The 24,023-nt window shown below is 36.5% G+C and overlaps 1 protein-coding gene across 6 annotated transcripts in view; it reads left to right on the top strand.

Annotated features, from left to right (window-relative positions):
• The window catches only part of Tut4 (terminal uridylyl transferase 4), a 95,794-nt gene that overhangs the window by 5,383 nt on the left and 66,388 nt on the right, over positions 1–24,023 (top strand). For all 6 annotated transcript variants that reach the window (XM_038332794.2, XM_038332793.1, XM_038332792.2 and 3 more), the window contains exons 2-6: positions 4,746–5,615; positions 11,691–11,854; positions 18,387–18,503; positions 20,893–21,070; positions 22,972–23,060. In XM_038332794.2, the coding sequence (XP_038188722.1) occupies positions 4,838–5,615; positions 11,691–11,854; positions 18,387–18,503; positions 20,893–21,070; positions 22,972–23,060 (1,326 nt within the window). In that variant the 5' untranslated portion in view covers positions 4,746–4,837. The remainder of the gene's footprint in view (positions 1–4,745; positions 5,616–11,690; positions 11,855–18,386; positions 18,504–20,892; positions 21,071–22,971; positions 23,061–24,023) is intronic.

Raw genomic sequence — 24,023 nt, 5'->3', positions numbered from 1 at the left:
AGTTGGGTGATGGTGGTACACACTTTTAATCCCAGCACTTGAGAGGCAGGTGGCTCTCTGAGTTCAAGGCCAACCTGGTCTATATAGCGAGTCCCTGTATAACCAGAAATATATAGAGAAACCCTGTCTTGAAAAAAAAAACCAGTCAACCAGCAAATTAAATAAATAAATAAATACCCAATTCCTGGGACTGGAGAGATGGCCTAGAGGTTAAGAGTTTGCTGTTCTGGGGCACTCAACTTCAGTTCCAATGACCCATATCAGTGGGTTTACAACCACCTGAAATTCCAGGTCCATGGGATCAGTACCCTTTTCTGGCCTCCTCCAGTGCCTGCTCTCATATGGCATGCACGCACACACATACTACACACACTCACACTCACACATACACAAAATAAATCTTTTATAAACCTACAGGTTAATGGTATACACAACTTAGTATAGTCATAAGGTTTTATAACCTTAATAATTTTATTTATTATTTATTAATAAGAATTTTATTCCCTAATATTTTCATTATCCCAGAAAGAAACTCTACTTATTAACAGTTACCTCTCATTTCTGCCTCTTACACCTTTGGCAGCCACGAAACTTTCTCTGGAGATTTGCCTGTTCTGGACATTTTATATAGTGTCAGTCATACAGTATATGTCTATCCTCTTCCACCAAGCTAAGGTTTGCCCATATAGTATCATGTAGGTAGCTCATTCATCCCCCTTTATGTAGAAGTAGTATTGCTTTTTATGAAGGCAAAAAATTGTGTTTTATTTAGACATCATTTGATGGACTTTTTTTAAATCAATGTATGCTTGGTTTCTCTTGCCTGTACATTTAAGAGTGAAGTCTTAATATGATAATATTCAATTTTATTAGGAACTGCTGATTTTATGTAGCATAAATAATAAAATCTCAGAGATATTGGAGTTCAACCTGAAGATCAGAAAAGCAAGGCAGCCAAGGCATTAGAGAGCTCTTAATTCTATGAACTATCCAAAGTTACACAGAGAAACCCTGTTTGAAAAAAAAGTCTTCAGACTGAAAGAGAGTTAATTCCTGTCTCATCCCACCTTATATTCTTCTCGAGTGCTAGAGTTAAAGGCATGCACCACCACTGCCAAGCCTCTATGGCTAGCTAGTGTGGCTGCTGGGATTAAAGGTGTGTGCAACCACTGCCTGGCCTGTATGACTGACTAGTGTGGCTATTTTTCATTCTGGTCTTCAGGCAAACTTTATTTATTGAAATACAAATGAAATATCACTACATTTCCCCCTTTTTGTCTACAATTTTAAAAGGCTATAACTAATATAAGAAACTATACAGTACGTACAGTAACTATACAGTGTATACAGGCAGTAAGTATATCAACAATGTCTAGTTCATTTGTATGTGACAAATTCAAAGAAAATACTTGATTATCTATCCAACTTTGGTGAGTCCAAAGTCTTGTACCTAATTTATTTTGCATCATAACTTTCTTTCTGTGTCTGGTAAACAAGCAAAACTTTGTAACTATAACTATGTAATCTTCAACTCCCTCAGAGACCCAAGAAGGAAATAATATTAACTGAGTAAGCAGGAAGTTCAAGCAAGCAACTTCCAAAAAATGTGAGAAATGACAGAAATAGCTGGCTGCCTAGACAGTCATTCAAAGTTCCTCTGCAACATTGGGGCATCCATCTTCAGCCTACAGACCTAGCATATCTGACAGACTTTTCTGTGAAGCAGGGTATTCTGAAGGTCTGTCCCTCCTTGTTTTGACAATGTTTGGCAGTCACTCTCTTTTGTGTCCTGCTTGTCCAGTTAGGACAGGGTAATGTCAGCAGTTGAGGCAAGGGCATTTTTTTGTTCAATGACTGACGTTTGCTATAAGGAAATTCCATGTGGAGTTTCTTTGATGCTCATCATCTTCTCTGAAGTAGATTGGTGCTGCCAGAAGCAGACAAGTCTTATTGTCTTTTTTTTTTTAAAGGAACCTATATTAAAACATCTTAAATGCCATATTCTATAGTGTTTAAAGATGAGCTGTCTAAAATATATCTTTGTTTGACCTTGAAAACATATAAAAGCTACAAGTTCAATTATAATAGATAATTAACCTACATTTCTTTATTGTCCTAAACAGTTGGTAATAATAATTTTCAAGGACTAGAAATTTACATTACATTGTTAAATGTAATAGGTACAATGCCTTGAACAAGAATAGAAATGTAAGTACAGTATGTTCTTAAAAAATCTCAAGTTTGTATCAATACAAAAAATTTGTATGCAATATACAAAAGTCCAATCCAGTGTAAAAACATTTAAAACTGGTAGTTGCTTTTTAAAAGTAGATTCAATAATCTATCTTTTTATCTTATATCTATATCCTCCCGTTTTTCTTTTCAGAGTAGATTCAATAATCTACCCTTTTATCCTATCATCTATATCCCCCTTTTTTCTTTTTAAAACAAGAACCTTGAATCTAATCTCCTTTGTTCAATTTCCTTCTGACTGCAACCAATAACAACTTGTAACCACCCCCCTTGAACAATAACAAATACATAACCCATTGAATGACCAAAAACCACCTACCTCTCTTCTTGGGAATGTGGGCGTCATATTCCTAAATTTACTTCCTGCTGTCTGGGGGTAGTGGTACCTTTAGGGGATCCTGAAAGAAAAATTGGGTTAATTGTCAAGTCCTGGGAGAGGTAACTAACTGTATTATTTGTTGTCCAGTCTCTGCGTAATGGGAAAGTGCAGGTCCTGTCTCAAGTACTAGCTAGAGTAGTTAGTGAGGCTGGATCATCTCAGCCAGGGACCTCAAAATTGTTCTGAGTAGTTTGTAGTTCAAAGCTGATCTTTTATGTGGTGTTTTTCAGCTTAGTGGTATTATCATAATCCTGGATAAATTGTCAATGTGGGACACCAATCCTACTTTTGGAGATTTTAAAGGTTGCTGTTAGGCGTGCTCATGGTTCACTGCAGAAAATTGATAGAGACCCAAACCCGAAATCATGTACAGGAAGGTATATGAAATCTTTTTCAAGAATTAGTCCTCTATGTGACCATTAATATCATAACAAAAAGTTTAGAACACACACATACATAAATCTTATAAAACTTAGACCTTAAGAAAAGCTGTTAAAGAGTCAATATAAAACCAGAGGATTATGGGATTAGTGGTAGTAAAATATTTGTTTTTTTTTCTGTCCCATATCAGGTAGCTCTTCTGACATGAGACTGAGGTTTTGAATTTTACTTTAATAGGCACGCTTCAGTTTAGAGAAGGAGAGAGCCATGCTCCAACTCCAAAGTCAGCTTTAATCTTTAATTGGATTTGGGACTACAAAAAGATCATTTGCATTATATGTCTGTAGAGAACAACAGAAACAAACATTTGGGAAGATTTATGAAATTTTATCCTGTTGGAAATGTGGTATACTAATATATAGACCAATTTACTATTTTTCTTGAGACTTTTTTTTCTGGATGATTTGTCCTTTTTCTTTAGATGTCTCATTTGTTCAGTAGTCTTCAGATACCTTCACTGGATGCATTTATTCTTCTGAAAAAAACAGAAACAAAAACCTTCTCCAACCCTAATTTTGGGTAGATTCACTTTGGGCAAGTTGTATCTGAACAAATAAAAAGCATTTGTTAGTTTTATAGGTTAGTTTAAATGGCCATACTGCTTGATAAACTATCATCCCTTCTAATTAAGAGGTGTCTCTTGTTCAAATCAGATTTTTATCCATTTTGATGGTATCCATAGCTTTTCTACTGTGTAAACAAAAGCAAAACCCCTTCCCCTATGAAACACATATTCTGGGTTCCATTGTGAGGTCAGTACATCTTTAAAGTATATAGCTGATTAATTATTAATTCCATAGTTTTTTCTACTATCCAGTGTCTCTCTGCAGCTGTTGTTCCTTTCTCATTAGCAAAAATTCAAAGTTAATAAATCATTATATTATGCACTTTTTTTTGAGACAGGGTTTCTTTGTAGTTTTGGAGCCTGTCCTGAAAGTTGCTTTGTAAACCAGGCTGGCCTCGAACTCACAGAGATCTGCCTGCCTCTGCCTTCTGAGTTCTGGGATTAAAGGCATGCACCACCACCGCCCAGCTCCTTTATTTTAGTTTCTCCAGACAGGATTTCTCTGTGTAACCACTGTGGTTGTCCTGGAACTCATTTATGTAGACCAGGCTGGCCTCCAACTCATGGAGACCCGCCCCCAGAGAACTGGGATTAAAGGCATGCACTATCACTGCCCAGTTGTAACACCACTTCCTGGTCGTATAGAGGACTTTTATGGTTTGATTTTCTGGTGCTTTGTAGATCAGGCTGGCATTGAACTCTTAAGAGATCCCTCCTATTGAGTACTGAAATTTAAAGGCAAGTGCCACCACTGACTGGCCAGGTTTTATTTTTGTGGAAATATTTAGTTATTTATTAGTGGAAATTCTCATTAGGCAATAGAAAGCAACTTTGTTTTTGTAAAAAGCCTGTTTTTGTTTTCATTTGTTTTTTTGAGACAGTCTCACTCTGTAGTCTTTTGTGGCTTCGAACTGGTTATGTAGACTAGGCTGGCCTTCGAGTTCACAGAGGCCTGCCTCTGCCTTCAGATAATGAGGATTTAAACCCCTTTCTTAAAATAGCCTTATGAAAAATGTTTTAGTTTTGAGAATACATTTTAAAATTGACTAATGACAAAATGTTTTTGCATTTTAAATAATAGATTTGTTTTTATTTTAATTCCTATAGTTTGCTTGCCTACACTAGAATTGGAGCAGTTCATATACCTGAGATCTGCCATTTTACAGTATTACAATTGAAAAGAACCAGATTTTCAAATAATGGAAGAGCCCAAAACTTCTAAAAGTGAAAATCATGAACCAAAGAAGAATATTATTTGTGAAGAAAGCAAAGCAGTTAAAATTATAGCTAATCAAACCTTGAAGCCTAGAAATGATAAGTCCGTAACAGAAATTGGGACCAGCTCTCTGAATAGGAATAGTAGTAAAAAAAACAAGCAAAATGATATTTGTATAGAAAAAACAGAAGTTAAATCATGTAAAGTAAACGCTGCCAGTGTTCCAGGCCCTAAAGATTTGGGGTTAGCACTTCGAGATCAGAGTCATTGCAAAGTGAAAAAGATACCAAATTCACCCATTAAAGCTCAGAAGGGATCGTCACAGGAAAAAGTAGAAAAGGCTCCTAGCTTACAGGCAAAACAAGAAAAATTACCAAAGTCACCTAATTTACCAGTAAAGGCAGAAAAAACACCCTCTACAACAGCAACAACAGAAAAAGCACTTAATTCACAGAAGAAAGAAGAAAATATACCCACTTCTCAGATGAAATTACAAAAGACACCCAGCTCGCCTTTAGAACCAGAAAATGTATCCAGTTTACTATTGAAAGAAAATATGAAACAGACAGAATCACAACAGCCTGGGAAAAAACTTACAAGCTCCTTTGTTTCTGTGGACAAAAGGAATACTGAAGCTCTACAAGGAGAAAAATCGACTCTGGAAAACTTACTGCCATCTCAGAGACAACAGGCACAGAAAGATAATATTGGTGATTCTGATGACAGTGCTTCAGGAATTGAAGATACATCAGATGATTTGAGTAAGTATAAACACATGACATTTTTCATAAGTTATGTTTTGGGCAGGATTTTCCTGTTAATGTTCTGTAGGTTATTTCTGGTTTAGCTACTTTAATTTAAAAAGGTTGGAAACAAGCCGGGCGGTGGTGGTGCATGCCTTTAATCCCAGCACTCGGGAGGCAGAGGCAGGCGGATCTCTGAGTTCAAGGCCAGCCTGGTCTACAAGAGCTAGTTCCAGGACAGGCTCTAGAAACTACAGGGAAACCCTGTCTCGAAAAACAAAACAAAACAAAAAAAAAAGGTTGGAAACAAAGAAATAAGCAAAACCTTTATTTCTTTATTTCTTTATTTTGTGCTGAAAAGCTGTGCGCATAAGAGTTTAGTGGGTGTTTGTGAATACATTTGTTGTAGGGGCCCACTTGTTGATTCCCGGCTGCCCAGACTCCTGAAATAACTACACAGAAACTGTATTAATTAAATCAGTGTTTGACCAGTTACTTAAGCGTATTGCTAGCTAGCTCTTACATCTAAATTAACCCATCTCCATTATTTATTACGAGGCTTGTGGCCTACTGGCAAGGTTTCAGCATGTCTGTCTCTGTCTCTATGGCTTCTCCTAAATTCCGCCTTCCTTCTCCCAGTATTCAGTTTAGTTTTCCTTGCTTAGCTCTGTTCTACCCTATCGGGCCAAGCCAGTTTCTTTATTAACCAATAGTACTCACAGAGGGGAATCCCACATCATAACCCACTTATTTACTGATACTAGGGATCTTATCCTTGTGTATGCTGGGCAAGGACAAGTATTCTGTTACTAGGCTACACCTTTGGCCTTGTATACTTATTGGTATCATTGTAGAAACCATATTGCCTTTGAATTATGTAACTCAAACTGGTCCAGAACTCTTGTTTCATAATTTAAAATTTATTATTATTATTATTATTGTTGTTATTATTATTTATTGTTTTTGTTTTTTTGAGACAGTGTCTCTATGTAATCCTGCTTGTCATTGAACTCATTATGTAGATCAGGCTGGCCTCTAACTCACAGAGATCTACCTGCCTCTCGAGTGCTGGGATTAAAGGCAGGCACCGTCACGGCCCAGCTTTTAAAATTATTTTTAATTATGTGCATATATATGTGTAGGGGTATGTGTGTTTGTGTGTTCATTCAGAGGCCAACGGTGTTGAATCTCCTGGAACTAGAGGATATAAGGTTATAAATCACTTAATAGGGGTTCTGGATCTTGAACCTGGTTCCTCTGGAAGAGCATTATGTACTCTTAATTGATAAGTCATCTTTCTAGCCCTTGCCTTGAATTTTTTAAAAATTATTTTTATATTTTATGTACATTGATGTTTTGTCTGCATATATATCTGTGCGAGAGTGTCAGATCCCTTGGAAAAGGGGTATAGATAGTTGTGAGTTGCCATGAGTACTTTCTTTCTTTAGTTATAAACTGATTGGCCCATTAGCTCAGGCTTCTTATTAACTCTTATAACTTATACTAGCCCATTATTCTTGTCTATGCCAGCCACATGGCTTGGTACCTTATTCAGCGAGGCAGTCACATTTTGCTGCTTCTGTGGTTGGGTCAGGACTGCTGTGAGTGCTCTTAATGCTGAGCCATCTCTTCATCCTTTTGAACTATTCTCCTATTTTAGACAATCTCAGAAGTGCTGGGATTACATAAATTTACAACTACCTAGCTCCCCAGTTTTAAATGATCTTGGTAATATATTCTCATTTATTCTATAAATAGGTATATATTGGATTCCTATTTGTGACCCAGTCATGTGTTTACAGTTGAAAACCAAAACCTGACTCTAGGTCTCAAGAAATCTTCCTATTTGATTGTAGCATGAAAAAACAAAACAAAACAAAAAAACCAGAGACAGATTATTGAGGTTCAAGCTAAAGATCAGAAAAGCAAAATAGACAAACCACTAGAGAGTCCTTATCTCTACCAAGGCCCAGACAAAGGGGTGATTCTATCCTCAGCCTGACTGCAGACTGCAATGCTCTCTCCATCAATCCTCAGACAGCAATGAGCTCTTGTCTCTTCCTGTCTCTTATACCTCCCTCTGCCCAGCCATATCACTCCTATCTTCACCTCCCTAATGCTGGGATTAAAGGTGTGTGACTTGAGTCCTTGGATTAAAGGTGTACCACACTCCCTGACCTCTAGTGATTTAGCTCTGCACTCTGATCTTCAGGCAAGCTTTATTTATTAAAACACACATACAAAAAATTATTGTATTAGATGTGTTACAAAACTGATTTTCAGTGGCAAAAACTTGAGAATGTACATGATTAAATTTTGTTATATAGCCTTTAGATTGGGTAACTACATTATTAAGTGTGGGCTGATTATGAATGAGATTTAGTATGATTAGAGCAGAAATTTAAGGGCATGATAAAAATTTCACCTTTTAGAAGGCATAAAATGAAGGGGCTTTTCAGTTGACAAAGACCATTATGTATGATTTTAGAAAACATTAAAGAAATCAAAGATAGTTTATTTCATTTTAAAAATCTTTTTGGCTTCAGTGCACCAGATTGTTTTTGTTAGGAGTGAAAGTGGAAGCAGAGATTGATTGAGATATATACTGTTTACTTGAACTACTTCCCCCCTTTTCTGTTTAAACAAAAAGGCTTTAACTTTAACATAGTAAAATTTAATATAACAAAACAGTTATCAAGCAAGAATTACAGTTAAAATATTTATATCTACTTTATCTCTTATTGTAACTAAGGAAAACTATATTATTACTATCTACAACTCTATCAAAGACCTCAGAAGGATATAATATTACCTAAGTAAACAGGAAGTACATTGTAAGCTATTTCCAAAACTTTAGAATTGACAAAGACATCTTGCTGCCTGGACAGTTACCCAAAGTTCTTCTATACAGTTGGGGCATCCACCTTCAGCCTTTAGGCCCATAGTATCCAGCAGACTTTTCCATGAAGCAGGAAATTTTAAAGACAGTTTTACCTATATTGGCAGTTTTTAGTTACTTTCTTTTGTGTCCTGTAGAATGTCTTGCAGACTCTTTCATGAAGCAGGAACCCAGAAGGACCATCTCACCTTTAGGCAAGTTCAGCAGTCTTTTCTCTGTGGGTACTGCATGTCCAGTGAAGCAGTCCAGGCAAGAGCAGTTTCTTGCCCAAATGACTAAGGAGCCTCTTCAATGCCCATCTTCCTCTCGGAATATCTTGGTGCTGCCAGGAGCAGAGATATGTTTCACTGTCATGAAAAGTTTTCGCTTTGGAGTGTAGCTTTGGAGCCTGTCCTGGAAGTAGCTCTTGCAGTCCAGGCTGGCCTTGTACTCACAGAGATCCACCTAGCCTCTGCCTTCTGAGTGCTGGGATTAAAGGTGTTTGCCACTACCACCCAGCGAAAAGTCCTAAATTTTTTAAAACACTTAAATGCCATATTCTGAAGGTCTCTGAAAGATTTGAAGAATATCTAACTGAAATATATCTCTATATATCTATAAAATCTAACTAACATGACTACAAGCTTGACTATTAAAGTGACTATTAACCTATATTTCTTAATTATATATTACATTTTTAAATGAGCTACACAATCACAATACCTTAATCAAAATCAGAAATACATATACAAATAACAAAATTGACCTTAAATTTGTAACAATACAGCAAGATCCATACCAATGCAAATTATTTATATCTATATCATATTCCCTTTAAATGTAAATAAACATTTATAGACAATATTTGGGAATATGGGTGTAGTTTTTTCTCTCCAAACTGCTTTGTGCTGTATGGGGGCACTGTTAAACAGGTCTTTTATGGTGTATCCTATGTGCCAGGGTTATCTCAGTTAGCAGTTGAGCAAAGCAATTTTTTGACGGTGTTCACAGCAACCTTTTAGGAGGCCTTGGTCCATGAAACCATATTGGTGTAGAAGCAATCCACAGGTTCTCATGTTCTGTGAAAACAAAAGAACCTCTTTTCCAAAGCACCATATCCTTAGGCCCAAATTCTGAAGTCAAGATACCTTTATAATATACATGCTGGTTTAGCTTAGCAGCCCATACAATAAAATGTCTATCTGTATTTAGCTCCTTCACAGTCAAAAAAGTCAAAGAAAACACAATAATATATAGTATCCAGACTCTGTGAATTTTTCATTTTTACGTGGCTTGTTTTTTTTTACTTTTAATCTGTGACTATTTGTACTCTTTCTCTTTAGAGACTTGACCCCCTTTTTTAAAGCATTAACTTTATTTTATTACTATCTATATTCTTTTTCTTCTCTCTCCCAAGCCTATGTACATTTTTAAAAAATTTTTTTATTGATATTTATTGAGCTCTACATTTTTCTCTGCTCCCCTCCCTGTCTCGCCCCTCCCTCCTTCAATACTTCCCCAACGTCTCCATGTTCCCAATTTACTCGGGAGATCTTGTCTTTTTCTACTTTCTAATCCCATGTAGATTATATCTATGTAAGTTTCTCTTAGTGTCCGCATTGTTGTCTAAGTTCTCTGGGAGTGTGGTTTGTAGGCTGGCTTTATTTGCTTTATGTTTAAAAACCACCTAAGAGTGAGTGTTATAATGGTCTTTCTGTGTCTGGGTTACCTCACTCAAAATAATGTTTTCTAGCTCCATTTTCCTGCAAAATTCAAGCTGTTGTTATTTTTTTCTGCTGTGTAGTACTCCGTTGTGTAAATGTACCACATTGTCCTCATCCATTATTTGATCGAGGGGCATTTAGGTTGTTTCCAGGTTCTGGCTATGGCAAACAAAGCTGCTATAAACATAGTTGAGCACATGTCCTTGCAGCACGATTGAGCATCCTTTGGATATATACCCAAAAGTGATATTGCTGGGTCTTGAGGAAGGTTGTTTCCTAATTTTCTGATGACTAAGGATGTTGAACAGGATGTTAAACATTTCCTTAAGTGTCTTTCAGCCATTTTAGATTCCTCTGTTGAGAGTTCTCTTTTTTCTTTTCTTTTCTTTTCCTTTCTTTTTTTTTTTTTTTTTGTTTTTTTTTTTTTGTTTTTTATTTTTCGAGACAGGGTTTCCCTGTAGTTTCTAGAGCCTGTCCTGGACCTAGCTCTTGTAGACCAGGCTGGTCTCGAACTCACAGAGATCCGCCTGCCTCTGCCTCCCGAGTGCTGGGATTAAAGGCGTGCGCCACCACCGCCCGGCTTTTTTTTTTTTTTTTTTGAGACAGGATTTCTCTTTCTATCTCTGGTTTTCCTGAAACGTACTCTGTACACCAGACTGGCCTCAAACTCTCTGAGATCTTCCTGTCTCTGCCTTTCAAGTTCTAGGATTAAGTCTATAATTAAGAAAATAATTAGGATTATTTTCAATCATGTCTCCAAGAAACACTATATATTGGTATTCACTATTCATTACCCTCTTCTATTGACTGCCACCCACTAATCATATAAACATTCATATACAAGGTTTTCTGTACTTCTTGTTTATAAGGATATTCAACATTTATCCAATTCTTGTGATCTATGGAACATAGTTTGGGGCACTTTGCCTTGTTTTTATTTTAATGTTGATTCTAGAAAAGGAAATAATTTCATACTTCTAAAAAGGGTACTTTATTTTTCAAAGATTTATTTATTTAGTGTATGTATGAGTGCATGCTTGAGTATTTGTGCACCATGTGTCTGCAGGTACCTGTGTAGGTGAGAGGGTATCAGATCCCTTGGAAATTGAGTTAACTGGTGTAGGTGCTGGTAACCAAACCTGGGTCTTCTGCAAGAGTTGTTAAGTGCTCTTAACCATTGAACCATTTTCCCACCCCTATTTTATGTTTAGTTTTATATATATTTGTATGCATATGAGTTTGGGTGCTCAAGGAAGTCAAAGGCCTTTGATCTTTTTTAGCTGGTATTTAACTGGTTTTTGTTGTTATGTTTTTTGAGACAGGATTTCTCTGTGTAGCTTTGGCTGTCTTGGAATTCACTCTGTAGACTAGGCTGGGCTCAAACTCACAGAGATCCGCCTGCCTCTGCCTCCTGAGTGCTGGGATTAAAGGCGTGCGCCACTGCTGCCATCATGATGATAACCGATATGATAATGATTGCTTCTTTTGTAGGTAAAATGAAGAGTGAAGAATCTAATAAAGAAAATTCTTCTGAGATGGACTATTTAGAAAATGCTACTGTGATAGATGAGTCTGCATTGACACCTGAGCAGAGGCTAGGCTTGAAACAAGCAGAAGAACGTCTAGAAAGAGATCACATCTTTCGACTTGAAAAAGTATGCTATGCTATGCTAGTTATTGAGGGAGGAGTGTATGCTTTATAACTTTTTTGCAGAGTGTAACGCTTCATGTTTCTTTTATTGATGGGACATGTCGTATTCAACGTCCTTCCTCCCTCCCTCCCTCCTTCCATCCTTCCCTCCTTCCCTTTTTCCTCTCTTTATCCCTCTTTTTATCCCTCCCTTCCTCCTTCTCTTCCAAAGCTAGTTCCAGGGCAGACTCCAAAGCTACAGAGAACCCTGTCTCGAAAAACCGAAAAAAAAAAAAAAAAGTTATCTTTCTCTCTGTAACAGCCTTAGCTTGTTCTGGAACTCACTCTGTAGATCAGGCTGGCCTCAAACTCACAGAGATCCGCCTGCCTCTGCCTCCTGAGTGCTGGGATTAAAGGCATGCACCACTACTGCCCAGCATTTTTTCTTTCTTTCTTTTTTCTTGAGACAGGTCTTCCTATGTAGTCGGCTGGCCTGGAACTCACTAGATAGGTCAGGCTGGCCACAATCTTAGCGATCTGCCTTTGCCTTCTGAGTACTGAGATTAAAAGCATGCCATCGCACCTGACATGCATTGTTTTAGTGATTGTAAACATTAGCAAACTATAGACTTTCCCCCTTGTTTTGTTTGAATATGACAAAATACATGTCACCTTCTTTTTTTTTTTTTTTTTGGTAAACTTTTACTGGAACACAGCTGTACTCATTTCCTTTATATATTTATTGTCCTTGCCTGCTTCCATGTTGTGATGACAGAGTTGACTGAATACCAGAGAGATGATATGGTCTGCATAAAATAGTTACTATTTTCTTTCTTTTCCCCTTTCTTTGTCTTTTATTTTTCTTTCCCTATTTCTGCTTCTCCTTTTCATTTGCTTCTTCCTTCCCCTCCCATTCCTTATTTTTTCCATTTCATGACTCTACCCCAGGCTTAACTTTATATGTAAGCAGTGCTCTTGCTTCAGAGGCTCTTGGATATTGTAATTATATGAATGAATGACCATGCCTTCCTAATACTGTTTTTTCTTATTTTAAAAAATAATTATTTTTAATAATTATTTTTAATATTAATAACATTCATATAATTATATATAATTAATAATATTTCTAATTATGTGTGTGTTATCTGTGTGGGAATATGTGCATGTGAGTGCAGGTACCCTCAGAGGCCAGAAGGGGGCATCAGATGGAGCTAGAGTTGTGGGAGTTTAGTTTGGGTCCTCTGCAAGAGCAGTACACACTCTTACCCACTGACCCATCTCTCCAGTTCCTGTGTTTTCTGTTTTTAAAAGCTTAAAATATTTACTAAAATACTGCTTTGGTTGGTATAAAATAAATTTTGACTAACGCTTTACTCCCTCATTTAGTAAATAAAAGAATGCTTGTTATATGCTAACAATTGTGTTAGATGTTGGGTATATGTTGATTTTTTTAAAAAGGCATTTTTTTCCATTAAAATTTAAAAGTCTAGCTGGAAATGTAGTTCATTGGCAAAGCATTTACCTAGCAAGCAACAGCCCTAGGTTCAGACCACCCAAAAGTTAAGTTATTCAGATTGATAAAAATAAATTACTAAATACTACTATATATTTTGCTAAATTGTTTTTCTCTTGTTTTCTACTGTAAGTTTATAAATAAGGGACTGTTTAAAATAAGGTGTCTTGTTTTTGAGTGCTAATTAACTAATTTCTTAAACCAGAAACACATTCATAGTCTTAGCAATAAAAACACCACTAGATACTGAAAAATTACAAACCAGACTATAGAGAAATACATACTTAAGATACATAAATGTGTATACAAAGAGATCATTGTTCTTAGAAAAGAAAGCAATGATGGTAGTAGTATGATTTTTATATAGTTTAGAAAAACAAGATACCTAAATTGATGAAAGAAATTCTTGAGAGAGAGCACTTTCTTCCTGTTTGGTATTTTATTAGTGCATAGCAGTTGGTCCAAAATTAGAGTTAGTATGCATGTTAGTACATACATGGATTTTCACGTCAATCACAGCCACTTACTGGTGGGTAACAATCCATATGCTGTTTAACCCTTCAATTTTTCTTAATGTGTATGGGTATTTTGTCTGCATTTGTGTGTCTGTGCATCATGTAGGTGCCTGGTGAATGAGAGACTGAAAGAGATCCCCTCGGACTGGAGTTAAAATATACTGTTGTGGGGTTGGAGAGATGTCTCAGCTGTTAAGAACACTGGCTGCTCTTCCAGAGGACCTGGGTTCAATTCCCAGTACCCACATGGCAGCTCACAACTGTCTGTTACTTCAGTTCCAGGGGATCTGATACCTTCACACCAATGCACATAAAGTTAGATAAATTATGTATGGGGCCTACTACCCAGGTCCCGAGTAAATCACACAAGGGGGCTTATTCTTAGTTATAAATGCCCAGCCTTAGCTTGGCTTGTTTCTTGCCCTCTTTTCTTAGCTTAAATTATCCCTACTACCTTTTGCCTCTGGGCTTTTATCTTTCTCTATTTCTGTATACCTTTCTTTTCTTCTTACTCCATGGCTGGGTGGCTGGCCCCTGATGTCCTCCTCTCCTTGTTCTCTTTCTCTTCATTCTCTTTCCTTGTTTCTCTGCCTGCTAGCCCTGCCTATCCTTGCTCTGCCTTGCTATTGGCCGTTTATTTCTTTAGTAATACCCTTAGGTGTTTTAGACAGACAAAGAATCAGAGCTTTACAGTTAATTAAATGCAGAATAAACAAATCACACACCTGAAAATAATATTCCCCAACATATGTATTTAAAAAAATACGGTTGTAAGCCATCATATGGGTGTTGGGAATTGAACCTGGGTACTCTGGAAGAGCAACCAGTGCTCTTAACCTATGAGGCACCTCTCCATCCTCCTATTTAACCTTTTTATACCTTAATTTTTTTGAACAGTAAAAAAAAAAAAAAAAAACCTTTTTAGAACCAAAATGATGGCTCAAATGGCTAAAGTGATTACCACACTAGCATAAGGATTAGAGTTTAGTTCTGCTAAATCCACGTAAAACCAGAAATGGTAGTATGTGTCTGTAATCCCAGCTGATGAGAACAGTAGAATATCTAGAAACTCATAAGTCAGCTAGCTTAGTACACATGGTATTAAAAAAGAAACTCTGCATCAAACAAGATAGAAGGTGAGGAATGACAGCTGAGATTGTCCTCTAACCTCTACATTTGTACTGTGGCCCACACATGCCCAAACATACATGTGTAGCATGAATAATAAAAACCCAGATATTGGGTTTCAAGCTGAAGATCAGAAAAGCAAAGCAGCACTCCACTGGCTCTTACCTCTATCTCAGACTGAAATGTGCTATCCTGCCTCCACTAATCCTCAGAGACCTGTCTTCTCCCGTCTTATATTCCTCTCTAGTGCCAGAATTAAAGGCATGCACCACCACTGCCCAGCCTCTGGCTAACTAGTGTGGCTGCTGGGATTAAAGATATGTGCCACTACTGCCTAACCTGTATGACTAACTAGTGTGGCTGCTTTGACTGGCCTGGAACTCAACCATGTAGACTGTGCTGGCCTCAGATTCATAGAGGTCTGTTACCTCTGTTTCCCAAGTACTAGAAGTAAAGGCTTGTGCCGCCATGCCTACCTTAACATAAATATTTTTAGATAGTTAACCTTTCCCTTACATGTTATATGTTTTTCTTACAGTGAAAACAGAAATCCTTAGGAATTTGAGATCTGGCCCAGTTACTAGTCATACTAGTGTTTTTATAATGTATTAATCAATTTTTTTCTTTTGACAATACCAAGAAAAAGGGGAAAACGTATTTTAGCTCACATTTCAGAGATTACAGTTCTTTATGGTAGAGAGGGTGTGGTGAAGGAGAGAAACTCCTTTGTAGAGACACAAAGGGAAGGAGATGGGGAAAGAGGCCCCTACTCCTCAACCTATTCAACATTTATTCATCTCTTGGGTGCTTCTCAAACAAGTGGACAGCATTAATAATCACAGTTTTCCTTCCTATAACTTGACATTGAAATATGCCTTATAAAATGTAATATGTAGTTTCATAAACATTTTGCTTATATTCTTGGCTCCAGACCTTAGTTTCTTTTCTGCCTGGAGTATTGTATATGACATCTTATACCAGCCCAATTCTATACTGCCTTTAAGTCACTGTATAAAAAGGTCTTTAAGTGGTGACCATGTTTTAAAAAGCAACTCCTCTTTTATCTATATTCCTATTTATTATTAATCTTCATGCACTAGAATGTAAATTCATACTGACAGTTTGTTTTGTTCATTGTTCAGCTCCATGAAACATGTCTCACATACAAGAATATTAAAATGCTCAGTTAATGCATAGTTGTAGTTGGAAATGTAAGAAAGTTCTTTTAATGACTTAACTGATCTGAAAGAATTTTCATGTGATAAAAATTAGAATAAATAGATTGTGTGTCATTTATATGCTTGTTGCCTCTGGGAAATTATTCAGTACTTGAGATTTAAATCCTTTATCAGTGAAGTGGAGAACCCTGACAGTTAAAACTTAATAAATTGCACTTTATAAATATTGTTTGCTTTTTTTGTAATCTGTGGTAAGGTTGTTGTTAAATTGAAGCAAGTTTCTTATTTCAAGAACATCATTTATTGAGTTTGGAGAGATGACTCGGTGTTTAAGAATATTTGCTATTTTTACAAAGGACCTTAGTTCCATTCCTAGCACCCACATTGTGGCTCACAACCTCCTGTAACTCCAGTTCTAGAGGATCTTGATCCCCTTTTGGGGGGTCATTGCACACATGTTGTGCACTTAAATACTTACAAGCAAAATGCTCACACATAAAATACAAATAAATAAAATCTTTTAAAAAAATAATATATATTCCCAGGTGAGAGAACCGCTTTGTCAGGAGTTGCACTGAATATTGAAAATCTGAAACAAAATACTACGTATTACTGAAGTTTTAGTGTAAGGTAATAGAGACAGTGCTTTAAAAAAATCAGTGTCTATTTTTATTAATTTTTTTATTGTAAAAGATTTTGGCTAGCTGGGCGGTGGTGACACATGCCTTTAATCCCAGTTCTTGGGAAGCAGAGACAGGTGGATCTCTGTGAGTTAAAGACCAACCTGGTCTACAGAGCAAGTTCCAGGAAAGGCTCCAAAGCTACACAGAGAAACCCTGTCTCGGGAAAAACAAACAAACAAACAAATAAATAAATAGTTGTCTTTGGATTTATATATGCATGAACTGAAATTCATTATTTCCTGCTATTTCAGTACTGTTGAAACCCTGTGAAGTCCCAAGCTGTAGCATGAATTCTAATTGGTATTAATAATAAAAACCCAGAGTCAGCTATAGATAGGGCTTAATGCTATCAGAGATAGCAGAGAGGCCAGTCACTAGAGAGTTCTTTTACTTCTACCAGTGTTCATACTGATGGGGTGATTCTGTCCTCACACTGCATCTCCAGACTCCATCTGTCTGCACAAAACCTCAAATGACTATGAGCTCTTGTCTCCTTTTGCCTTATTTCTCTCTCTGACCTAGCCGTATCACTCCTGTTTCTACCTCCCTAGTGCTGGGATCAAAGACTTGGGTTCTCAACTGCTGGGATTACATTTGTGTGAGCTCTGTTTCTTTTTTAGGCAGGGTGGTCTTGAACTAACAGATTTATCTGCCCCTGTCTCCTGAGTCCTGGGATTAAAGGTGTGTGCCACCACTTCCTGACCTCTAGTGGTGTAGTTTAGCTCTGCACTCTGATATTCAGGCAAGCTTTATTTGCTAAAACAAAGTATCACTACACTAATTGCCATGGTGTTCATATCTATAAAATGAAAATATCTTCCTGGATTATTAAGAATTAAAAGAACAATTATATATCATCTATCATAATGTCTAGTATCTAGCAAGCATTTAGTAATTATTGTTTTATTATTTTGAGAAACATATAAAATGATGAGTGAAGTACTGTGACTTATATTTTTACCATGCCCAGATTGTTTCTTCAGAGTGGTTACCTCAAGAGTTTATCCATTTATTCTCATGGTACGGTGATTGGTTTGAATATTTTTAAAACTTAGCCCTTGAAATTAAAATGAATAGTTGTGATCCATTCATTTAAAATCACAGCATAAAGGGTATATTTGTTTTTCATAGCACTCAAAAAGACCAAAAGTTAAGTTTGAAATTGATTTTGGGAATACCATTGGAATAAAAATTGAGGAGCAAGATGCCTATTTAGCATTTTTGTGATATAATTTGAAGTTAGTACTTAGGATATCCTATAGTCACTGTTTTGAAAAAGTCATTTATATCTTGGGTACTTAAGCACTGGGTATTTACTAAAACACATGTTCTTGTAGTGCCTACTTGTTTTCTTTCTTGTGATATTGGGAGTGTCTGACCTAAGTCCTAGCAAATGGTGGGCATGTATTCTTCCACTGAACTACAACAGCAGCTCATCGGTACCTGTTTTGGCCTGTTAAAATTAGTAAGATTGTTCATTTATATTGTCTGTCATTTATTTGTTTATTGAAAAAGTATATTTTAAAATTTGTTTCTTCAGCGATCACCAGAATATACCAATTGCCGTTATCTATGCAAACTTTGCTTAATTCACATTGAAAACATCCAAGGAGCACATAAACATATAAAGGAAAAACGACATAAAAAAAATATTTTGGTAAGTTAATATCTTTAAAAATACTTTACTTTTTGAATTGTAAAAGTATATGAGACCATTTTAAAACTTAAAAACCTAATAGTGAGGTGTGAAGTAACCGAAATGATAGTCTTGAATAACTGTAATTAACTTTTTTATCTCCAGTGATTGGAAGGAACCTTCTAGGAACCAGTTTAATCATGCTGAAAATTGATTCATAAAATAAAAACTGTCAGGTACAGATTACCCATCTTTCAGCAGAAGCAGCAGCAGCGAGAAGGCTCTGGAGCCTGTCCTAGAACTTGCTTTTGTAGACCAGGCTGGCCCTGAACTCACAGATATCCACCTGCCTCTGCCTCCCAAGTGCTGGGATTAAAGATGTGCGCTATCACCACCCGGCTCCTTTAATCTTTTAGTATATCTGCTCAGGTGAAATTGGATCTTTGGCTTCAACTCAGAAAGGAATTCCAGGACAATCAATGTAAATAGAGTTGTGATTTATTAAGAGACACTCGTGTGTGTGTGTGTGTGTGTGTGTGTGTCTGTGTTTAGGGGGTGAACGTGTTTGTACTTGTACTGAGGCCATGGGACAACTTTGGGTGTCATGCTCTATCATTCTCTACCTTATTCCTTATAGAAACGGTCTCTTATCTATATACTGAACTGGGAGTTATTCCTGCAGGTCAAGAAGTCTTTTAACAATTTTCTTGTCTTCATTGGTGTGCTCAACCAGTCTTGACCTTTTACATGGCTGTTGGGAGCTGAACTCCGGGTCTTATGCTTACCAAGCTTTCTTACCCACTAAGCCATCCTCCCAGCCCCCAAAGACATTTTTATTTTGAGAGTTCTTTCACATTTATTAACATTTGTTGTTTGTACGTGGGCACACATGCCACAGTACACATGTGTTCTTGCTATTTTAATGTAAAATAGCTATATATGAAGTGAATATTATTATCACTGTAGTCTTCACAGCAAACATTTACTGTGCTGGAAGTTTGACTTATCACTAAGACTCTTCAAGTGGACTCTGGGATGAGGTGCTTTTTCCACCTTTTATTTCCTGTCTTTTCATCTTACTTTCCGTATGGAGTAGTCATTGTCTTATTGTCAGATGCCCATAATGGTGAATAAGAATCATGGTTCCTTTTCCCAATAATTGGTGAATAGCAGTTTGTGTACAGTAAGTCTTATTAGAAGGAGAAATAATGAGAAGGAAATGGACATCTTACTTGGTTTAGAACAGGGAAGTTTCTCTGGAAAGTGACCTTTGAGCTGAACTTTGATATAGTAGTTTAAAAAGCAAAAAGTAAGTGTGGTGCATTAGAACATTATAAAGAAAGGTCTCCAGAGAAAAGTGGACATGGTGTGTAAGGATGTGAGTAAATCTAGTAAGAGGGAAGGAGAGAAGTAGAAGGAAAACGGTGTGACATGAAGCTGGAGAAGTACAGACCAGAAATCCTCACACATTTGCACTTCAGAATTTGTAATTTTTAAATTATTTTTATTAAATTATCTCACAAATTTGCATAGAGTACTTTTCTAGGCATATTATTAACTAATTTTCTCTCTAAAAATGTAACACTAATAATATGTACTCTCAGCTTAGATAACTTCTGAGAAGAATCCTCTCACATGATCTTCCAGAAAGTCTTCTCTGCGTTTCCATAGAAGCTTTTGCATTATTTTATTATAAAACCTTATATTCTTTAAACTTTGTGTATTAGCGAGTGTTCTTATGACCACTTGACTTGATACTGCCTGTGTTGATTAGATATGATTGATGACTTTTCTTTTTTACCTAAGATTGCTGTCTTTGTTGCTACGGAATCATGAGTCAACTGTTGAACCTCTGTGTTAGCTTAGATGTAGAATTTCAGAATTTGTACCAATAATACAGTAGAACAATTTTTAAAATGTTATGTTCTTTTAAAATGGTTATTTGATATTTATTTATTTATGAGTGAGTAGATAAGTGTATGATGACTACCTGTGGGAGCTAGCAGAGTCAAGGAGTGGGTATCCGGTACCCTGGAGCTTACGTTATATAAGAGCAGTTGTGAGCCACTGGCTGTAAGTGCTGGGAACTGGAATGGGATCTTCATAAAGGCAGTCCACACTTCTGAGCTATCTCTCCAGTTCCAGTAGAACAGATTTTAAAAATTAATAAAATGATTTAATTATAGTCTCAAAAAAATCTTTAAATTATAAAAAAAATCTTACTAATAAACTCACTTGCTGCACTTTTAATTCTTAGAGTCTTGTGTCCTAAAAGCAAAAGTTTTTCTTTGCTTCACTTATTACATGTTTTATTTCTCATGTGAATATTTGTTATTTCTGTTTTTCTTTCTTAAATATAAGGACATTAAAATGGAAAGTTTCTTATTGTTGTGAAACATTCTACTAACAGGAAAAACAGGAAGAAAGTGAACTGCGATCTCTTCCATCTCCTTCTCCTGCTCACTTGGCTGCTTTAAGTATTGCAGTTATTGAATTAGCAAAAGAACAAGGAATAACAGATGATGACCTCAGAGTCCGCCAGGACATTGTGGAGGAAATGTCAAAGGTTATAATGACATATTTACCAGGTACTAAACCATTTTACATATTTATTAGAATCATAAAATTTTCCTTTACTTCCTCTTGAACTAGGGTAAATTTCTTTTTCTTTTTTTTTTTTTTTGGTTTACAAGACAGGGTTTCCCTGTAGTTTCTAGAGCCTGTCTGGAGCTAGCTCTTGTAGACCAGGCTGGCCTCGAACTCAGAGATCCGCCTGCCTCTGCCTCCCGAGTGCTGGGATTAAAGGCGTGCGCCACCACCGCCCAGCTAGGGTAAATTTCTTAATGTATATTCTCTTTTCTTCTTTTTGAGGCAGGGTTTCTCTGTGTAGCTCTTCCAGTCCTGGAACTTATTTCAAAGACCAGGCTGGTCTCCAACTCACAGATCCGCCTGCCTCTGCCTCCCGAGAGCTGGGATTAAAGGCGTGCGCCACCAGTGCCCTGCCCTTTTTTTTTTTTTTTTGCTTCTTAAAATAGACAAATTTGAGTGTCTTAGGAACGACCTTTTTTGTACGTTAATTTTTTTGTTTGTGTATGTTTGTGAATGTGTATGGCCTGGCAAGTAAGTGTGGAATCAGAAAACTTCTTTCCTTCCACCATTTGTGGTCTGGTATCCACCTTAGTTCCTCAGGGAACAAGCGCCTTTAACATCTCACTCTCGAGGAATTGCTTTTATTTTAGTTATTTTCTTTTAAGAAAAAAAAAGTAGTATAATTTTGTGGTATGAGAAAAAAAGTAGTATAATTTTGTGGTATGAGAAATATATTTTTTAAAATGCCAAACGTGGGTAATTTCTTATTGGTCAGATATAGTTTACATTGGTTTATGAGTATCTTTTTTTTTAAAGAGTGTGTTTTATTATAAAAATATTTATAGGTGTATGTATTCCACACATGTGCCAGAAGCCTACAGAGGCCAGAAGGTGTTAGGAGCTGGAGTTACACAGGCGATTGTGAGTTTTTTGAAGGAGGTGCTGGGAATCTGAACTTGGGTCCACAGGAAGAGCAGCAAATGTTCTTGAATACTGAGACCGTGATTATCATTGATTTCTAAGTGGATTTTAGCATTTATTTTATATATTTTCAGTACAAACATAACATCACCAAATAACATTTTTATTGCTTTATGATAGGGAAACATTAATTTATTTTTGGGTTCAAGGTGCTATGAATTTAGGTTTATTTGATACATTTACACAAGTATAGGTTGATGCCTATCTTTTTTTCTTTGACATTTAGGTAAATTATACAATAGTTTGAGAACAATCTAGCCAAGTAGGTTCTGTTTATCTGGTAGCCACAAATTTTTTTCTGTTTAAAAGTTTGCACTATCAGTTGACTTAGAGTTGCTTTGTATTTTGAAAAGCATCTGTATTGAATGATCCTTTTTTAAAAGTTGGTTCTTATATAAACATCTAAAATAATAAATGGATTTTATGACAGCAGCATTTCTAGATGAGTGCATTTGTTAAATAATCTTTGGTTTCTAAATGAATTGTTTCAATTTGAACACTGAACTTTTGTGGTAGGTTTTTATTCCTTGTACTTTCTTCTTGTACCCATAATACCCATCCAGTTAGAAAGGATGTCAATTTTGTGAAAATCATTATGCCATAATTATGTGATTGAAGTTATGTATAGTTTTTCTGATGTTTTTATTTATTTGTTTTGTATGTGAGGGAGTCTAGTGTGAGTTCATGTTTAGAATGTATATGTGAATGCCTGATAGGTTGGAAGAAGCAATTGAATACCTGGAAACTGGAGTTACAGATGGTTATGAGCCACCATTTAGGTACAGGAAACTGATCTCTGGTCTTCTGCAAGAACAGCAGCAAGTGCTCTTAATTGCCGAGTCATGTTTCCAGCTTCCCAATTTTTAAAAAAATACTCATATTTGCAGTTTCATGATTTTGTGTTTTTTCTTTATTCCAGAATGTTCACTGAGGTTGTATGGCTCATCTCTGACAAAGTTTGCTCTAAAAAGCAGTGATGTTAATATAGATATAAAATTTCCTCCCAAGGTAAGTAATTAAAAAAGAAATCTTCTTTCTATGGTACTTATGGGTTATCTTTTAGAAAAGCGGTAGGAAGGGAAAAAAAAAAAAAAAACCTTTGACTTATTGAGTATGACCATGAAGACTAAACAATGTTTTTAAGTTACTCTTAATGCTGGGCAGTGGTGGCACATGCCTTTTAATCCCAGCACTTGGAAGGCAGAGGCAAGGAGATCTTTGAGTTCAAGGCCAGCCTGGTCTACAGAGTGAGTTCCAAGGCAGCCAGGCTACGCAGAAAAACCCTGTCTCGAAACCCCCCCCCCCCAAAACCGTGACTCTTACATTTCAAATAGGGAGAGTAAAAACATTCAGGTGGGAGAAAAAAGCCAAAAGAGGAAAATAATAAAAGGGAAACGTGTTTACATTTGAGCTTGTTGACTAGCTACTACTTTGGGTAAGCAGTATTAAAAAGTGGAAGAATAGAAACCAGAAAGCTAAGCTTAAAACCTGACTGAAAAACAAAACAGAACAGGTTCCTTGATCTCTTTGAACATTGTTTTCCTCAATTTTAAAAAACAAGATAAATAACATTTTTTGTTGGTTTTGGTTATTTGAGATAAAATTTCCCTATTTATCCTGGGCTGGAATTCAGTGTATATTCCAGGGTGTCCTTGAACTTGTACTTCTCATGCTACTGCCTCTTGAATGCTGCTGATACAGGCACAGTGGGCCATAATATTGTGTTTCTAAGAGCCTGGGCCATATTCTACTAGAGTTCCATCTCTATCTTCCAAATAAGGGATAATGTTTCAGCTTTTGAGGCAGGGTCTCAACTATGTAGCTCTGATTGGTTCTGGAGCTCTTTGTGGCTCAGGCTGGCCTTAAACTCAGAGAGATCCCCTGCCAGGTGTTGGGATTAAAAGTGCTCCATCACATCTGCCCCAGTTTTTACATTAAATGAGATGAACATACACATATAGCCCGGTAAAT

The sequence above is a fragment of the Arvicola amphibius genome, chromosome 6 (genome assembly GCF_903992535.2).
Source record: "Arvicola amphibius chromosome 6, mArvAmp1.2, whole genome shotgun sequence".
Taxonomy (NCBI): Eukaryota; Metazoa; Chordata; class Mammalia; order Rodentia; family Cricetidae; genus Arvicola; species Arvicola amphibius.
The sequence above is the reverse complement of the archived record's forward strand: the minus strand, read 5'-3'. Positions and strand labels throughout refer to the sequence as shown.